We start from the raw sequence: 19,804 nt of genomic DNA, 5'->3' as shown, positions 1-19,804 counted from the left end.
ATTATGGGTTTAATGTTCAGTATAAGTGACATTCCTTTGGAAGGAATGAATCACATTTTATAGAGCATGCATATATCATGAAGATTACTCCACGAAAGCTGTTTTGCAAAATAAGGTTCAAATTGTGCATATTTTTCATATAGTGGCTCTGTTTTAGTGTTGTGTATAGATTTAAAAAAAAATCTAATTGTCTAAAGCCATGCTTTAGGGTTGTCTGATTGCTAAATTAATCTCTTATCACAAGTCTCATTGATCTTCTGTTCGAGCAGCTGAGTGTTTTATGTATGTCAACCTTTCAAAAATTTATTACTGGTAATAAAGCTAACTGGGGTAAGTGCCAGGCTATTCTAAGAGACAATCCATGCTCTGAAGTATTTTATTTTGTCAGATGGGGTTATTGTTTGGGTATGTTCTTGTGACAGAACTAATGAAATTGCTGCCGAGTGAGACAAGCTAGGTTCATGAGGTGTACTCTTACTGGCATGAAGTTAATGACTCTACTGGGAAATTAGAACATTGAGGTTTGACTTTTAATATGATCAGACTTACTCACATTTTCTAACCATTAATACATGGCATTCTTGAATCTGATTATCTGTATTTTGTGCTATGTTACTAAAAGTGAAAAACCAAAAAACCTAAAATGTGGTTACTTTAAAAGAATCTTGTAACTCTGTACAATTTTTTTTTTTTAACCAAGCACAGTGTGCTCTACTGGTTGATCCTAAATAACTTTGTTTTTCAAATTTTTATGAGGTTTTTCTTAGACCTAGTGTGCATGTCTAGATATGCTTTGTAGATCCCTCTGTACAAAATACACATGTAAGCTTACAATACTGAACTTTCAAAAGATTGTGTCATTGTCGCTATATTTCAAGTGATCTCCTTTGAAGGGTCATATAAATGTAATCCTCTTTCAATGAGCTAAAGAGGTGGCTATATGTAGCTCCCTTTAAAATTGTTGGTTTCTCCCCCCGCCACACACACATACGCATTTGCGTGAAAATGGTAATATATCATGCATGAATATATTTAGTTTTTTATAGCATTACTTCGTTTTGGAAAATAACAGCATTTTTAGGGTATGTCTACATTGGGGAAAAAAAAGTGTGTTCTTAACTCGGGTTGGCTAACCCAGGTTAAGAAAAAACCTGGGTTAAGAACACACCTTTAAAAAAAGAATAGCATTGTAGCTGGGGTAGCATGGGCTGCTTAGCCATCTCAGGGCTTGTCTACACTGGCAAGTTTTGTCACCAAAAACTGCCTTTTGGCAACAAAACAGCAAGAGGACTTTTGTCGTGAAAAACGCCCAGTTTTGACGACAAAAATCTTGTACGCCATGAAAGACTTTTCTTTTAAGAGCCAGTGTAGACACTGCTTATTGTTTTGTCCACAGAACTGGCTTCCACCAGTATCCCACAATGCCTGCCCTGATTGCTCAGTGTTTTGCTCTATCTGCCCTGCAGGTATGCGCCCCTTCCCTTTCAAAGCTCCAGGAGGTATCTGTGTGCTGCTCCATTTGGGGAACAAAGAAAGAGCAAATCATTGGAATGCTCCTGCAGAGGAAGGGGGACAGACTGCTGTGCTGCTTTCCCATGCCTCATCACAGAAGAGAGCTCACAGTGAGAGCTACTCATGATGCTGCTCTCGGCAGCTGAAGGGGCTGTGGGAGAACTCGGAGAGAATCCCAATATGCACAGCGATTAGCTCTTCTTTGCCACAACACTGCACTATGGGATACATACCCATGGTGCATTGCTCACCCTGTCAGTGATGGTGTCCCCAGTTTGGACATGATCTGTCGACAGAGGGAGCAAGTGTAAACACCCTTTGGCGATTTTTGTTTTGTCGACTTTTGGGTGTCAACATAAGTTTTGTCAACAAAACTCGGTAGTATAGACTAGCCCTCAGTATGAAGCCAGGTGGTCTAGGCATGTACATATTTGTAGAGGCTAGCCTGAGCTGCTGCTGTGCTACCATGGCTACGCTGCTGTTTGTAGCGTGCTGACCCAGGGACGTTTGTGCAAGCTATGAATCATCTTCCCAGCTCCAAGTATAGACGTCGCCTAAGGGTATGTCTTCAGTGATGCAGCTGCACCTCTGCAGCACTTCAGTGTGGATACCACACCAACAGGATGGCTTCTTCACCAGGCATGCTCTTTCCTTTTTTATTTCTAAAGGCTTATCTACAGTGCACATGGAGTTATTTAGGAATGGCTATTCCCAAATAGCTCCGGGACGGTTTTATTTTGGAATAAGGCTGCAGTGTTCCTGTTTAGTGTGGGTTAAGCTAAACAGGCACAAGGCTGCCTTACTCTGGAAAAAGAGTGTCCATGCGTGGAGTTATTCAGGAACAGTTTTCCTTGAATAACTCCATGTCTAGGCAAGCCCTAATGCTATGAATGACAGTCCATAGTGATAGGATCTATTCAAGTTACATCTTTTAAAAACTAGTTTGTTTAAAGGGACAAACTTGAATATCCTAAAACGAACTTAAAATGTTTTTCTGATATTAATTAGTAAGTCCTGACATATTTTTAAAATCAATTTTGTTTTGAAATAATTCCCTCTTCTCTTTGTTGCTGCTGCTGCTGCTTTTAGAATGAGACTTTTGAGGTGAGTGTAATGCCAAACCTGCTCAGAACAACCAGTCAGCTGCTGCTCTCTTTCCCCCACCCCCTCATGTTTGATTGCTGCCATATCAGCTTCAGACGTACTGTTGCTGTTACTGGTACACAAGCCCTTGCATGAGCTCTATCCCAGAGCAGTACAGGAGAGTAGTGAATGACCATGCTAATGCAGTGTTTCCCAAACTTTAGAAAGCTGACTTCCCCTGTTCAGGAAAAGGAAACCAATCTCTCACCTCTTGGAGACTTGCCCTGTCCTTTGGGGAAACACCATGCTGCTGCATGAGATCAGGCATGCAGCTGACAAACAAAACAATGAAACTGACAGTGCACAAAGTGCTGTCAAATGCACAAAGTAAAACTGAAAAAAAGGAAGGCAAAAGTAACTTTATTCTTTCAGTTAGAGTAATCTTGGAAGTTTTTTATTACCACAGTAGGTACCAAATCTCTCTCCCTCCCCCTTTCCTATTTCTTTACTCCCATCTTACACTGTTGCATTTTGGCTTTGTAAATGGTGCCAACTTGTATCATTGCTCTAGTCGTCCTAGGTTGTTTTGTGTAGTAAATCTATTGGGAAGGTTATCAGATCTTTGTATGATAAAGCAGAGATGACTTAATTTTTATGCTGTTGTATCACAAAAACGATATAGGATGCTGATCTTATATGGAATTAAAGTTAATTGCCATTAAAGCTGTCTTTGCATCAGTGCTTCCTAGAGCCTACAAGTATTTATGGAAGTCTGGAATTGGCATTATCAGTATAGCATACAAAAATGTATAGCATCCTCTGGCAACTCTGAATTATTCTTTAAAAAATATATCTTGCAGTGGCATGAAAAATCCTTAACTGTAGAACAGTGGCTCCGTCAAACTTTAAGAATTATTTTCAGCTTTTTCAAATAACTAGTTTTTATATAGTGTTCTCATAGTTTTGATGTTTGATTCAAAATGGAAGTGCTTGCTTTGATTAATTCTCATATTGATTCAATTCTGAATTTAAAAAAAAAACAGCCCAACAGTCCCAGCAGTAACTACACAGAGCCTTAAGATTTTTAAAACTGCTGAATCATTTAGGAGACAGCTGAATTATTGTATAATATAAGGTTGACAAGTAGAGAGACTCCACTGCTGTTCTAGCAATTGGAGGTTTTGATTTTTTGTTTTACACTGGCAAAGATGCAACCTTCACAATTTATCAATAGTGAAAAAGATAGGTAGAATTGACATGAAGAGAATTACTTTGAACTGAAATAGAAATATTTGAATTTAGCAATAAATTACGGTAATAAATTTTCATGTACTGTAGGCAATTGTCCGCAAAGATACATAAAACAACCATGTTTGCTTGATCTGCCTGGGATTTATTTAGCAAGTAAGAATTTTAATTTAATGTGTACTGGCTAAGATAACTAGTTGTCTGTAGGGTCAAGGTACTGACATCAGAGGCATTTCTGAACAAAGATGTTGCAGTTGGTGGGTGGATGGCGCTGCTTTCAGCTGTTGTATGAGCTTGCATAAATAGTATCTCAACTTTAATCTTTCGGGTGTTCAGAGGTAGTGTGCATATTTCCATTTAACCCCTGGACACTTGCCGGCATGTATGACCCTTTAACAATTCCTGTCCCTCTGTCCATCCGTGGCACCTTGGCTCCGAACAGTCTAGGAGTAAGGCCAGTAACTTTGAAGTTGTAACTGTGCTGGGTACATCTATTAAGCAAAAATATTTTCATTTAATTAATACAAGGTGTCTGTTATGTTTCCTGTGTAATATGCTGAACATTTGTGAAATGTAATTTACTTCCCCAGTACAAGATGTTTTCTTTCCTTTTGTGTGTGGTGCAGGGGCGGCTCTATGTATTTTGCTGCCCCAAGCTCAGCAGGCAGGCAACTTTTGGCAGCATGCCTGCAGGAGGTCCGCCGGTCCCACGCCTTTGGCATACCCACCGCTGAATTGCCGGCAAGGCCACAGGACCAGCAGACCTCCTGCAGGCATGCCGCCGAAGGCAGCCTGACTTCTGCCCTCATGGCAACCGGCAGGCTGCCCCCTGTGGCTTGCCGCCCCAGGCACGCGCTTGGTGCCTGGAGCCGCCCCTGGTGTAGTGATCAATCGTGGTAAAATATAGGTGAAATGAGAACTGAAAAAGATGATTAATGGACTTTGGTATCAAGAGTAAAGCTTGCTTTTTGCAAAAATCAATTGTTTTTGCAGCATATTTCAGCAAAGAAGAGTGTGGCCCTCACTTGTATTTTAGGATAACACATCTCTTTTAAGTAGCTCATCTATTAAAAACTGTTGAAGTATTGACTGTCTTACATTTTGTGAGTGAGAAAAGAACAACCAGGGCCAAATCTGATTAGAGCCTTTGGGAGCTACCTCAATATAATGACTGATATATTTTCTGCAGTCCTACAAGCTTTCTGTGTGTCATGAACTGTAGTTGGCAAGGTACTTTATTGTTGCTTGAATATCTACTTCTGTCAGTAGGGAATCATCTGTCAGTCTTCAAGCAGTGATACTTTCTGCCAGTTCTGTCCCAGTTCTGGATTTTTTTTTTTAAGAGATGGGAGAGGGAGCTTGGACTTTGGAGGTGCTTTTTTGACTAGCTATATCTCATTCTCTGTCTCTTTGGTATAAATTTAATTATGATCAGATACCAACATTGGAAAGTAACAAACACAACGAAGAGTCAAAGCAAACTGCTAAGTGACCTGGATAAATTAGACAAATAGAGGCAACAGGAAGCTGAACCTTCGCTAGTAGTAGGCTTAGTACGCACTTAAAAGCTGTGTTGGCATACCTCGGAAGTAAAAAGCAAAACACCCCATGCCAACAGAAACCTCAACGGAGATGGGCCTATGTTGATGGAAGAGGGCTTTTGTCGACATAACTAACATCATTCAGGGAGATGGTGTTCTTAAACCAACAAACTCCTGTATGTGTAGGCTGAGTCTACACTAGGGCTATGCTGACATAGGTAAGCCAGCATAGGCACCATAGGGTAGACGTACCCCTAATGAATGTAAAGCCTTAAGCACTGAGAAGGAACTAAACAGCATGTATAGAAAATGGGTTGAGCTAACCAAGCAGAAACATGAATATCATAAAGCAAATTTGTTTTCATCCTGTGTTAATACCATAATATTACTTTTCATGTTACCCAATTACTAATGTTCCCTCAGAGAAGGTGTGTAATCTACACAGGGAGAGATGGGTCATCCACGGAGCTTTACTTTAAGTTCTCCAGAATCTGAGGAAAGCTTGAGTTACTGCTCTAGTTTGTGTCATAAGATGGCTGAAGTAACTGAAGTCAATAGAAATATTCTAATAAGATAACTTAAACTGCATCTTAAGCAGTATTACCTTATTGAACAACTTTTCATTTATATTATTTCTTATATAGCAAACTTTGGCCTGTTCCATTTTAACGGCTTTGTTGAGCGAGTTCTCAAGTTCAAGTAAAACCAGCAACATTGGACTAAGCATGGAGTTCCATGGTAACTGCAAACGAATATTTCAGGTAAAAAAAAAGAAAAAAAGTAACATATGCTAACTATATTTCTGATAAATAGAAATGTTAATAAAGGAAAACTTTCATGCACCAACAAATGCATTAACCTTTTTGGGATGTGCAAAAGATTCCTATATATTATAAATTAATATTAAATACATACAAAGTGTGTATTAATTCCTTGTTTAGTAAACATTTTAGTAATTTTAGGGATATTTGTTTCAAAAAGTGTAATGCATTTTTTGTTCATTTTATGAATGTAGATCTATGAATCTATACACAACAGGAATCTTAATTCCTTGTCTACCAATAGCAAATAAAACTAATACTCTTTGGAACTATGATAGTCTTAAATATAGCTTTGGTTAAAAGCCAAGGAAAGCCATGCATTTAAAAATATTATTGCAGATGGTGCGGTCTGGTTGTCTCAGATGTATTGTTTGGCTATGGATAAACGTTTTTGTGAAGGCATAGCTTTAAATTCTGTGACTGTTGTGGAATAGCATATCAACTTCTTCCATGCCAAAGACCAAGTCCCTCCTCCTCTACCCGTTGTTAGAAAAATGTATTACCAGTTTTTTCTCTTAATGATTAATATTTATAATGAATAAGATTTAAGCTTTTTTTTTAAAGTGTTATATTGTTTAGGTAAAGGCCTAGTTTCTGTTAAAAATGTTAGAAATGTTCCAAGTTAATGCAAGAATCTCAGATTTTGTAAACAAAATTTAATTTTATAATTTCTCGATATTTGCCTGATCAAGAACTTCTTACTTAATGAATGGGAGACTCCATTAATAGTATGTGCATTCTTCCTAACACTAGGAGGATGACCTTCGGCAGATCTTCATGCTAACTGTAGAAGTACTACAGGAATTCAGCAGACGTGAAAACCTCAATGCTCAGATGTCTTCAGTGTTTCAGCGTTATCTTGCACTAGCCAATCAGGTCTTAAGCTGGAACTTTCTTCCTCCAAATTATATCCTTTTAATGTTTGAACCTTTGCTTCAGCTAATTAACTTCACCTGTACTTGATAACTGGAGCCTTTGAAAAATGTAACATTTAGAGAAATTTGTTTTTCAAGTGGGGGTAATTTAGACCTTGCTATGCACTCTACTGGTCACTCCCATACTTGCTCTTATTTACTATATATTCAAGTTGTTGTTGCTGTTTTCTCTTTAAAGTTGTGAGTATTTGTCACAAGGTTAAAATTAGCTCATAGAAGCAACAGCTAGTTATGGGCTTCTGGACTGTCTGGCAGATGTCAGGATGGTGCAGAGTGGGAACTTTCATCTACTGCTTTAATGTGAGACTAGGCAGAACCAGTAGGGATAGATCAGAGCTCTTGTTTTTCTTATAAAGTTTCTCACTGTGGATCTGTCACCTACTTCTCTCCACCAAGAAAAGGAGAGGATGATGTACAACTAACACCATCGAAGAATTCCCCCCCCCCCCCGGCTTCTTTGGGAGCTAGAAGAGAAGTTCTGTACTACTTTTTCCATGAGCAGGAGGAAAGCATTTTAGGCTCCCACCAAGAAAAAGCATTTGTCAGAAGGCAGGGAGAACAGACTGCACCTATAACACTACCCCTTCCTCGTGACAACCTACAGGTTGCCTTAAGATGGTCCCTTAGCCCCTCATTCCTCTGTGTGACAGGTTGCTGATCTTGGGATCCCAAAGAAGTGGGGAAGCGATTAAGAGAGTAAAGAAGAAGGGAGGGATTATAATGCAGGGAAGAGGCAGGGAGGGAGGAATGAGAAAAGAGAGGAATAGAGATGCCTATATATATAGAGAGAGAGAGAGAAAATCAGTGTAGATATGGTAAACTGCATTTTGCATTTATCCAACAAAGAGTTAAATGGCAAAGTTTCACTGCTAGGGGTGACTTTTATCCCTGACTCACAAAGCTGTTTTAAATCCTTTCAAATCCATTTGCATCGAATGACACACACTACAAAAAAAACTCAGACGTTATACCTGAATCCTCTGTAAGGACTTTATTTCACTCCCAGAAATATTGTTGGTTGTGGGTGATCAAAACACGTTGTCGGGATTGTTTTGGCCCTGATTTCTGGGATCTTTGTACCTATCGTACAATAGATAGTAAAAGTGAGATTTCCATGCTTGAAAGTGGACATTCTTAAGGTCTTGTCTGGAAGGCTGAGTTCATATTATGACCCCTAAAGTTATAAGGAAAGTACCATGATTTAAAAGAGAACATCCATTTGCAGTTCTGTTGAAAACCACTGAATTCAGGCTGGATTAATGGGCCATACTGAGCCCTGGTGTAACTCAGATAAAGTCAGTGAAGTTAATCCAGAGATGAGGTTGATCCAAGGGTTTTGAAGACTGATTTTGAAGGCTAACTGCTGAATGGTCTGAGGTTGTGTTAGGAAATTTTGGGATTTGCAGAATATTGGATATCTTTTGGGATCACCTGTTGCAATTTGACAGTGTGCACAGAAGAGGTACACCTTTATGCTGTCTTGTGTTGAGGATTTCCCCACTGGCGTAGCTTCACCTCAGTACAAGACCCTAGTGGAGGTGAATACCACAGTTGGAAACTGGGGTATGCTGTACCAGTGCAAGTCATAATTTACATGAGTGCTGTGCATCTATGCTGTGGGTTTGAAATGATGCAGTTACATTGGAGCAACTACACTGATGCAAAGAAAATTGAAGAATTAAATTAGTGACCTAGCTTACATTTTTAGCTGTATGTAATCAGCAAATGGCTTGTTCTGTGCCGGTAAATAGGTGTTAATTGAAATAGATAATCAGGCCTTATCACTGCATTAGTACTAGCAATATTTTCAGTCACTTGGATACTTTCAAGATATAATAGGTAGTAAATGGTATTTTTATAATCAAATGGAAGAGAGAATTGTCTTTTTTTTCCTCTGCTGGGCATTAAATTTTTATATGAAAAACATATTTAGTATCAGAATTAAGTACATTTCATTAAGAAAACATTAAATAATTCCACCAGTGTAAGTTCTTAATCTTTAATTTAAAAAAATGTGACAGTTGGCCATAAGTCTTGGACATTTGGTTCCCAGTTGTTAGACCTGAATGTGAGTGCACTTTAATACATCAAAATGCATTAAATTAAACTTTGAAATTTTTGTAGCAGATGTTCTCTTCATTCTCAGACAGTTAGCAGACCTCAGAAATGGACTTGTGCAATCATCAGTTGTGTGTGGATTTTGCCATAGTGTTTTGTACTTCCTTTGGCAAAATACACTGTTGGTTATTCCTGTGTTCGTCAAGGACAGAGTGAAGTTTAATTTGCAGTAGATATCTGTTCTGTCTAGTTAAATGATTATTGTATCTTTAAACGAAGTGGCAAAAATGTGACAAACTCAGTACTAATCAAACAGAATTTTAATCTTCAAGGGTCATATAATTTAGTGTAATCTCTTAAGAATTAAGACAAGTTATTTTTAGTCACTGCCTAAGAGTGTTCATACTGTAATAAGATGCTCACTGTTTTGCTTAGCTAAATGCGGTTTCTCACATGAAGCATCTGTATGTCACAGATGGCACATGGCAGCATCATATTTAAACTGTAGTACTAGTGATGGCAAGAGCTGGTCTGAGGGATGCTGCTTCTTCCATCTCACTTTATAACATGTAATCTATCAGTTCTTATTTTTATCCATTACCTCCATGAATACTATATACACAGTAGTTCACCTAGTGTTTATGAATGCTTGAGACCTTTCTTGGCAGTGCTAATTGTAAATTATGATAACATAGAATTCCTATTTTGTGCTAAGAATGTATGGCAGTCTGCAGTGGTATGTTGGCTTCGGTAGCATTGCTTTTTTTGGTACTGATACAGCATTGTTTTGCTTATTTTGATCAAGCTGGTTCTGATCACCTTTTTTTTTTTTTCTTCATTTTTAAATTGACCTTTGGGGAGGGAGACTGGATAACTCAGGAGTAGTATTGTGCTGTATATCCATATTTTTCATAAATTTGCCTCTGTTGATTCCCACTCTGGGAGCCACATATTGTATCTAAAACATCCCATTTCAGAGCTATATACCATTGGCCCATGTGTACCTTGACACATGCAAGTAAGCTGTTCTTCATGGTCCCCTCATAACCCATCTCTCTCATGAAATTGCCTCTGCAGATTCTCCTGATTTCTCTACTGTAGGTCACATGCTTTTAGTTGCAAGTTATGAAACCACTGACAACAGTAAAATCATTAGGGGCCTGACTTTGTGACTTTCCACAGATCCAAAAGCTTCTGAACAGACAACATAAGATTTTTGTCGCCCTGTCCCCTTCCTTCCCCCTCCCCCGCATTGTATTAATTTCTTTGTTAGCAAATTCAGCCATGGAACTTCAGACTCATTAAGGCATAGATTTTTATAAGTTGTAGTTAATAGGTTTAGTTTAAAGTTTTAAGAATAGTTTAGGTGGTAGTTTTATGGTAATGATTCTTTTAGTGATAGGTTTTTTTTGTTTTGTTTTAGGGTAAAGATCTTCACCTCTGGAGGGCTTGAGTCTCTTCCATAGTGAACGTTGAGATGGGTTAAGACATCTGCTGCTTTTTAGTAACATAATGGTGCACCTATTTAGCTGATGCAGATTGTCATAGTTGCCTTCAATGAAGCTATGGCAGTTTATACCAACTGAGAATCTGCCTTTTATGTCTTTAATGGTTCAGCATGCCTATTGCCTTAAATGCACAAGTGAGGGGCATTCCTCTTGAATCTATTCAGTGGTTATTTCTTGACCCATGGTAAGACCTTTAAAGGAGGCTTTAGCACCCAAATAACTTAAATGGCAGACTTCAACCCAAGTTGGAAACATCTATCACTAAGTCTAACAGAGCAGTCAGAGAACCAAATGGAATGCTCTAGAGAACATTGTCTAGAAGAAACCACCATTAGAGTTCCTGACTACCGGAGGAAGAGAAGAGGCCATATGTAAATATAGCAATTGTATGTGGGCAAGACAAGTAAGGCCTGGTTAAGACCTGTTAAGCCTGGTTAAGACCTGTTAAGCTGACTCCAGAGGCAGCTGGGAGTCCAAGGCCAGGTAGCCAGTCATACAGCTTGATAATGATGTAGGAGTTCCTGGTAGTAGCCGAGGCTCTCTCCTATTTGGTCTGGCACAGTGAACTGACGATGTCAACTGGATAGAAAGTGTGCAAAACAGTCCTGGTAGGATTTCTGCTTTGCAGTCAGTGGTGGGGTCCATCCCATATATCCCTAAACAGAGCTTAATGTGGCATTTGATGTACTTTGGTGATTGGTTTGTTAACTGCATTCAGACACGGAGTGTTAGGTGGAGGAACATTTGCTAGGACTAGTAACCATACAAGTTTTGTTGGCTTCAACATGCTTGTGATAATGACATGATTCAGTTGTGTGTCCACTAATATGGTGTAGGCAGAGTTTAACCAAACTGGGGCACAATGTTCTCCAATTGCTTAGCAAAGAGTAACGCTGAACTATATAGAGTTTGTGCATTGACTCTCCAGGTGGGCCATACCACTTTGTTCAGGAGACAATTTTGCTTTTGATCTTTTGAGCTATTTTAGTGACATAGTATTTGTATGTAAATGTGCAATGTAGGGCTACCCCTTGATACACTGACTTGGAATCGTGTGCCAACCACTAACCATTCACAAAGATGTTAAGCTCAAGTTTGCGCTGAGCATGGTGTAAGTGGAAGCATGTTGGCATGGTCTTTGATATACAGTAGAACCTCAGAGTTATGAACCGACTGGTCAACCACACCTCATTTGGAATGGGAAATACGCAATCAGGCGGCAGAAGAGACGGGGGAAAAAAAGAGCAAATACAGTACAGTCCTGTGTTAAATGTAAATTCCTAAAAAAAAAAAAAAGCGAAGGTTTAAAAAAAGATATAAATAAAAGCCAAGCAGATAATGTCAGATTGAATTAATGGGCTGTGAAGAGTGTTCAACCAGTGCTGCAGAGGGTGGATGCAAGGAAGTGCCAAAGTGGTCATAAAAATAAGAGGCTGACAATCTCAGCACCCTTGGGTAAAAGCTGACCAGACTTCAGCACTGAAACCATGCAGTTAGAACTGCTTTTTGAGGGGCTAAGTATTTTTGAGTAAGGCATGTGGTCTATGGTCCTGTGTTCAACTTAAGTGTTAATCCTATTAACAATGTCTTAAGACATACTGAGCAGAGTGTGAGAAAGGGGGTTCAGATTTCATGAATTTTAAAGATAACTAAACAAAACTTAAACACCATATTGAAACTGAACTCAACCATAATTAGTGCTTCATCACTTGGGTTTTCCTAGACATTTTCTTGCAAACTGTATAAGACCTAGGACATAAGAATGGCCATACTGGATCAGACCAATGGTTCATCTAGCCTAGTATCCTGTCTTCTGACTGTGGCCAATGGCAGGTGCTTTAGAGGGAATGAACAGAACAGGTAATCATCAAGTGATCCTACTCTGTTGCCCATTCCCAGCTTCTGGCAAATAGAAGCTAGTGTCACTTCAGTGCATTGTTTTGCATATCTGCCCATCCTGACTAATAGCCATTGATGGACCTCTCCTCCATGGATTTCGCTAATTCTTTTTTGAACCCTGTTATAGTCTTGGCCTTCACAACATCCCCTGGCAAAGAGTTCCACGGGTTAACTGCATTGTGTGAAGAAATATTTACTTTTGTTTGTTTTAAACCTGCTGCCTATTAATTTCATTTGGTGACCCCTAGGTCTTGTGTAATGAGAAGGAGTAAATAACACTTCCTTATTTACTTTCTCCACACCAGTCATGATTTTATAGACCTCTATCATATGCCCCCCATAGTCGTCTTTTTTCCAGGATGAAAAGTCAGTCTTATTAATTGCTTCTCATATGGAAGCTGTTCTATACCCCTAATTATTTTTGTTCCTCTTTTCTGAACCTTTTCCAATTCCAATATATCTTTTTTGAGATGTGGTGACCACATCTGCATGCAGTATTCAAGATGTGGGCGTATCATGGATTTGTATAGAGGCAATATGATATTTTTTCCCATCTTACCTATCCCTTTCCTAATGATTCCCGACATTCTGTTAGCTTTTTTTGACTGCCTTTACAGATTGAGTGGATGTTTTCAGAGAACTCTCCGCAATGACTGCAAGATCTGTTTCTTGAATGGTAACAGCTAATTTAGACCCGATTGTTTTATACGTAAAGTTGTGATTTTGTTTTCCAATAGGCATCTGCCATTTTGTTGCTCAGTCACCCAGTTTAGTGAAATCCCTTTGTAACTCTTCACAGTGTGATTTGGACTTAACTATCTTGAGAAGTTTTGTATCATCTGCAAATTTTGCCACCTCACTGTTAACCCCTTTTTCCAAAACATTTGTATTGAACAGTACTGGTCCCAGTACAGACCTCTGGAGGACGCCACTATTTACCTCTCTCCATTCCAAAAACTGACCATTTATTCCTACCCCAGTTATTGTTCCATGAGGACCTTCCCTCTTATCCCATGATAGCTTGCTTTGCTTGAGAGCCTTTGGTAAGAGACCTTGTCAAAGGCTTTCTGAAAATCTAGTACTCTATATCCACTGGATCCCCTTTGTCCACGTGCTTGTTCAGCCCCTCAGAGAATTCTAGTAGATTTGTGAGGCATGGTTTCCCTTTACAAAAACTATGTTCACTCTTTGCCAACAAATCATGTTCATCTATGTGTCTGATAATTCTGTTCTTTACTACAGTTTCAACCAATTTGCCTAGTACTGAAGTTAGGCTTACTGGCCTATAATTGCCGGGATCACCTCTGGAGCCTTTTAAAGAAATTGCTGTTGCATTAGCTATCCTCCAGTCATCTGGTACAGAAGCTGATTTAAATGATAGGTTACATATCACAGTTAGTAGTTCTGATTTGCAGTGTCATAGGGGTGACATCGCCTCGCTGTGGTCCCACGCCCACAACGCCACGCACTGACTGGGGAAGCGACTGGGCTGCCACTGGGAGTTGAGCGAGGAATGGCAGGAGCTGGGAGTCCTGGTGCCGCGGATTGAGACGGACGGCAACACCATTGTCACCTCCGGAGCCAGAGGCATGCTGGAGAGGTCCCTGAAGGCCGCTGTACGCGCACTCTACGTGGACACCCTGCGGAAAAAGCCAGACCAGGGTAAGGCCTTCGAGGTGACCAGCAAATGAGACTCCAGCAACCACTTTCTCCCCACGGGCAGCTTCATCCGATTCGCCGACTGGCGGTTCATACACCACACTCGTCTGAATTGCGTCCCTCTCAATGGAGCCGTCTGCCAGAGGAACTGGGACAAGCGCTGCAGGAGGTGCAGGTACATTGCTGAGACCCTGCCCCACGTCCTGTGCAGCTGCAAGCCCCATGCCTGTGCCTGGCAGTTCCGCCACAACACTGTCCAGGACCACCTAGCCAAGGCCATCGACCCACGCCTGGGAGAGATCGCCGTCAACCGCACCGTCCCCGGCGCCGACAGCCTGCTGCACCCAGACATCGTCGTCACGGACGAGGATCGGAAAAAGATCATCCTCGTCAATGTGACAATCCCGTTCAAGAATAGGACCCTGGCCTTCCGCGAAGCTCGAGCCACAAACTCGAAAAGTACCCTCCCCTGGCCGACACCCTGCAGACAAAGGGCTATGAGGTATACACCGATGCTCTGATTGTCGGGGCCCTGGGCGCCTGGGACCCCTGTAACGAGCACGTACTGAGGACCTGCGTGGTAGGCCATCGCTACGCGTGGCTCATGCAACGTCTAATGGTCTCGGACACTATCTGGTGGTCCCTGACATCTATACAGAGCACATCACCAGCCACCGCCAATACCGAGAGTGAACCAGCGTGACTTCGCGCACCCACAAGGAAGAGACCTGAAGACTTCCTCTGTTGGACCTTATCCCCTGAACCCACCGAAACGAACTGAACTCCACCATATGAGGGTCATCCTATCCTCATTACTCGGCCCACTTATTTATACCTATGATTACCTGTAATTCCTGTATGAGCGATGTACCCTCACTGCTTGCTGATTGTACCTTGTTTCATCTACCTTAAACCCCCCCATTGGGGACACTGCAGACTGTATGTGTTATGCGCTATCCAATGTCAAAATACTAACATCCCCCTATACTCTGTATGGCACCCCCAATGACTATTAACTGAATTTTCAACGCTCTGTATCATTTATTTTTAAACATTTTCTAATAAAATTTTAAATCTGAACCCCTTGCAAACCTTAATAGATGTTGCAGTGCCTCTGGGAGGTAAGGAAGTAGTTTTAGCCCCATTTAAAAAAAAAAAAAAAAGGAAGCGAGGCAGAGAGATTAAAGGCCTGACTTTTCAAGGTGCTGAGTGCACACAACTCCAGTTTTGGCACCTCTGAAAACTAGGCTGTAAGTGACTGGCACACAAGAAGTCTGTGGCAAAGCTGGGAACAGAACCTAGATGTTCTGAGTCTTAGTCCAGTGCCTCAACTCCAAGGTAATTGAGTCTTCCTCTTAACAGTTAATTATACTGCCCTGGAAAAAATTTAGTATTTAAAAGTGTAGGCTGATTTTTTTAGCAAAAGATGCTAAACATTCAAGCATGGGCTTTCCTCATTTTATTACCCAAACCTCACCTCCCAAAAAAAGTCAGACATGAAAGGCTTATCTGGTAGAGACTGATGAGGGTTTGTAAGATCCCTTATAGACTGAGAGTCCCTTTCCCATAGGGACCAGTCCCAGTCCGTCTATGTATCAGTGTTAATGAGTTGTTCTCAGATCCTGGCCATGTGCTTGGCAGAGTTGCAAACCAGAAACAACAGTCTTTAAACTCTAAATATAATCAGTATACTGGCATTACAACTTTGTACAGCAGAATTAGGGGGAGGGATAGCTCAGTGGTTTGAGCATTAGGCTGCCATGCAACACCAGGTTGTGAGTTCAACCCTTGAGGCAACCCCTTAAGGATCTGGGGCAAAATCAGTACTTGGTCCTGCTAGTGAAGGCAGGGGGTTGGACTCAATGACCCTTTGGGGTCCCTTCCAGTTCTAGGAGATAGGTATAGCTCCATTATTTAAAAAAAAACAACAAAACTTCCAGCTGTTAGATTTTATTTAAATTTTTTAATTTTTGGTAAAACATATGTATAGGAGTACTTCTACTGTACTTGAAACACTTTTTCTCCAAACAAGTCCTAAAGCTTGATTAAAATGGCCTTTGAAATAAATACCTCATAATGCCCCCGATCAACCTCTTCAGCAAAAACACCAGTGGGAGAAGTCTGTCAGAGGAAATCAAAGCATTGATTGTGAACTACTCCCCTATTGTTCTGTTGGGAAGAGGCAGGGTTTACTTTCACCTGGAATAGGCTGTGGGGGGCCCACCACCAAACCTGGTGGATTTGCAGAAGGCCCTGAGCTACAACACTTGCTCTAATACCCAATGGCTGCCCTCAGACCCATGGAGAGGTTTTGTGGAAAAGGTAATATAGCCCCACCTCTTGAGGGTCAGAGGGGCAGCAGTGCATATCCTGTCCATTCACTACTCAGGGGCTCTGGACCCACAGACTGCCTTTGGCTATGCTGCAGAGAAGACTGACCTATGTGTAGATCTGGAGGTTAACGCCACCTATTGTATGTTGCGCAGGTATTCATTAATAGTATGTCAATAAAAATGTGCATAATTGTAAGCATACTTAAAGCATATATAATTTGAAAATCATTTTAATTTCCCAGTGATTGACCGTGTTTGAAAACATGGTTTTATTTCTGTAAGCTGTAAAACTCTGCCCATCATGAAATTGGTGGGTACATACATAAATTGGGATGAGAGGAACCAATGTAAGCTAAATGAACCCTTCCAAAACAATATTTCAGTGTGATCTGCGATTGTTGTCTTCAGGGCTTGCTTTAGGCTGATTCTCCCGATTCCCTGGAATTGAGCCTCACGCCTTAGGCGCCTTTTTACATTTTTTTTTTTTTTTTTTTTTACTTACCCGACGGCGGTCCGGGCTTCGGTGGCATTTTGGTGGCAGTCCAGGATTTCAGTGGCGGGGGGTCCTTTGGTGCTGTGGAAGACCCAGAGTGGACCCCTCCCCCTGCCGCCAAAGCCCCGGACCGCTGCTGGGTATTCAAATCGGGCCCCGCCCTTCATAAAGCCGGCCCTGGTTCTCTTCCAGCGAAAACACCAGGAAATACATTTGCCTTATTGTATGTCATGGCATGAATGAAATTTCTTCATTATTATACTTCTCAGCACAATTTGAGACTGTTCATTGAATAATCTTATTTTTGATTTTAAAAGTCTTTCAACTTCTGTAAGAATCTCTGTATTTTACATTTTATCATCTCAGTACAAAGTTGAATTTCCTATTGGTTGTTTTTAATGTGCATTTGTGTGGTATTACCAGTGAGCTGTTTTAAGGATTTGCTCTGAAAAAAAAAAGATGAATTTAAAAAACATTGAGTTAGTTTTCCTGTGATATTACAGGGTGGTGCAGTAGCATTTTTATTTTTAAACTATGTTGCTGTCTGAACTCCTGGAAAAAGTATTGCACAAGTTAGTCATATTTCTATTGCTTTAAAAGCATTGACAGTCTTCAAATTCATTTTTGATAAAATATGTTACAAAGCCAGCATTTATCATGGGTAGCATCAGAAGCTGCATGTGCACTATCAAATTTGGTATCCATTTTTCAGCCCTGCTGAAGATGGACTAATGCTAATGACAGTGTAAACCATAGCATAGACCAGGAATTTCACCGTACTGTCACTGAAGCAAGTTTTTATGATACTGTGATAAGCATGCCTGAGCCCTATCTACACTAGCAGTTTTATACATTTACTCGCACCAGTGCAATGACATGTTCTGGAAAATGGGCTCTAGGTTCTCTGATGTAGCTGCAGTTTCATTTTGGATTGTTTAGTGAACATATATACGTTATTTCACCTACAAATCTTCTATTGTCAGATGTGTCATCAGGCCATTAGTATGAGATTCAGTTCTAAAAATAACAGGATATAACTAATAAATACTGAGGCTTGTTAAAATAGTGACAGTAAACCAGCCCTTTTTTCATTCCAAATTAGGTGTGTATATGTAACTGGTCCCATTTGTAAATTAAACCTACTAATGAATAAACTGAATCTCTAATCCTCTTCTGGTACTTCTATATTTCATATTCATTCCGTACAGAATTAAGGAGACGAGCACTTTTACAAGTAAAGAATAATTTATCTTGCCTTATTTTCTTCATCAGATTACCCTGGGTGGAGAAAATCATTTAACTACTGTACAGTTTTGACTACTACTGAGTGCTTTGAAATGCACCTGAGTAACTATAAAGTTTTGGTGAAGGATGGTTACTTCCTGTAATAACTTATTTTATATATGTAATAACCAATATTTTATTTTTATCCAAAAAACTGAAATACTTTCATCAAGTCACTTTATAGGTATTTTAAACTTCTATTTATATTCTCAAATATAAATGAGACCAAAAACTCCATTATCTTATATTTCTTAAATCTGTTGTGTATCTCAGAGTCCATACTGTTCACATATACATTTTGGCAATAAAATTCATTTTGTATTGAAGTAATATAAAAGTCTTGAATTGTTTCAGTTCATTATGTGTTGATTGCAGTTCTGGGTATAGTGAACCTCCTACTTAAAATTAAATTGCTCTATGGAAAAAATTACTTCATTATAAGAGGGTTCAACTGTGTATGATGGTGGTGGGGTTCTATTTTGGTTGCTGCCATATGGTTGGAGTCACTGATACATGCATCCGACGAAGTGGGTATTCACTCACGAAAGCTCATGTTCCAATACGTCTGTTAGTCTATAAGGTGCCACAGGACTCTGCTGCTTTTATAGATCCAGACTAACACAGCTACCCCTCTGATACTGTGATACTATGATGTCTCTCCAAACAAGTGGCAGTAAAAATGTTGCATCCTGCTTCATGCTCACACTTTTGTTTATGCCACTTATATTTGGGGTTTTTTGTTTTTTTTCCTTAAAATCCCCACTTGTTTACTCTTTTGAATAATGTGACCAGTATGGGTAGAGCTTATTGATGTCTTCTAGTGTATAAACTGTAATGTCTAGAACTTGACATATTTTGAGAACTCTGGAGTATATATGATACCTTTAATCACATGTAGTATGTATAGTGTATTCTCAAGGGCTCTCTAAATATTTATATACTTTAGTATAGTCATAGACTGACAGAGTACAGTGGATTTACATGCTTGTTAAGTGTTTTCTCGCATCTCTGGTTATCCAGCACTAGACCATTTGCAGAGTTCCATGCTTATAATTTAATGTTGAGCAATTAGATGGTTCTCTGCAATTAATTCATAGATTCAGTGTGTATATGTTCCTTGGTTTCTCTTTTAAGAACATATGCTTAATAGAACAATGACTTGTGGTGCCTTATGCTTTTATTCTTTCTATCATGATAAAAAAATTAGAGTAATACCGGGGGAACATATTTTCATTCTGAGAAGCATATTTGGCTATTGAGAAAAATAGGATATATATTTCAAAGAGCTATCTTTAGCAGTCATAAGGCCTTTATAAAAGCTGCCAGGAAAATTTTTTAGAAAATGACTTCCTATTTTGCATAAATTTTAACACCTGTTAATTGCGGTTGCTTTTTTCCCTTCACCCCCTGTCACATTAGATATCCTGGTT

At 39.9% G+C, this 19,804-nt stretch overlaps 1 protein-coding gene across 2 annotated transcripts in view; it reads left to right on the top strand.

Annotated features, from left to right (window-relative positions):
• The window catches only part of XPO4 (exportin 4), a 144,759-nt gene that overhangs the window by 73,610 nt on the left and 51,345 nt on the right, over positions 1 to 19,804 (top strand). For both annotated transcript variants that reach the window (XM_030561803.1, XM_030561811.1), the window contains 2 exons: positions 6,029 to 6,145; positions 6,959 to 7,112. In XM_030561803.1, coding sequence (XP_030417663.1) covers positions 6,029 to 6,145; positions 6,959 to 7,112 — 271 coding nt within the window. The remainder of the gene's footprint in view (positions 1 to 6,028; positions 6,146 to 6,958; positions 7,113 to 19,804) is intronic.

This window comes from Gopherus evgoodei, chromosome 1 (genome assembly GCF_007399415.2).
Source record: "Gopherus evgoodei ecotype Sinaloan lineage chromosome 1, rGopEvg1_v1.p, whole genome shotgun sequence".
In the NCBI taxonomy this organism is placed as follows: domain Eukaryota; kingdom Metazoa; phylum Chordata; order Testudines; family Testudinidae; genus Gopherus; species Gopherus evgoodei.
This window is presented reverse-complemented; position numbering and strand designations above follow the sequence as displayed.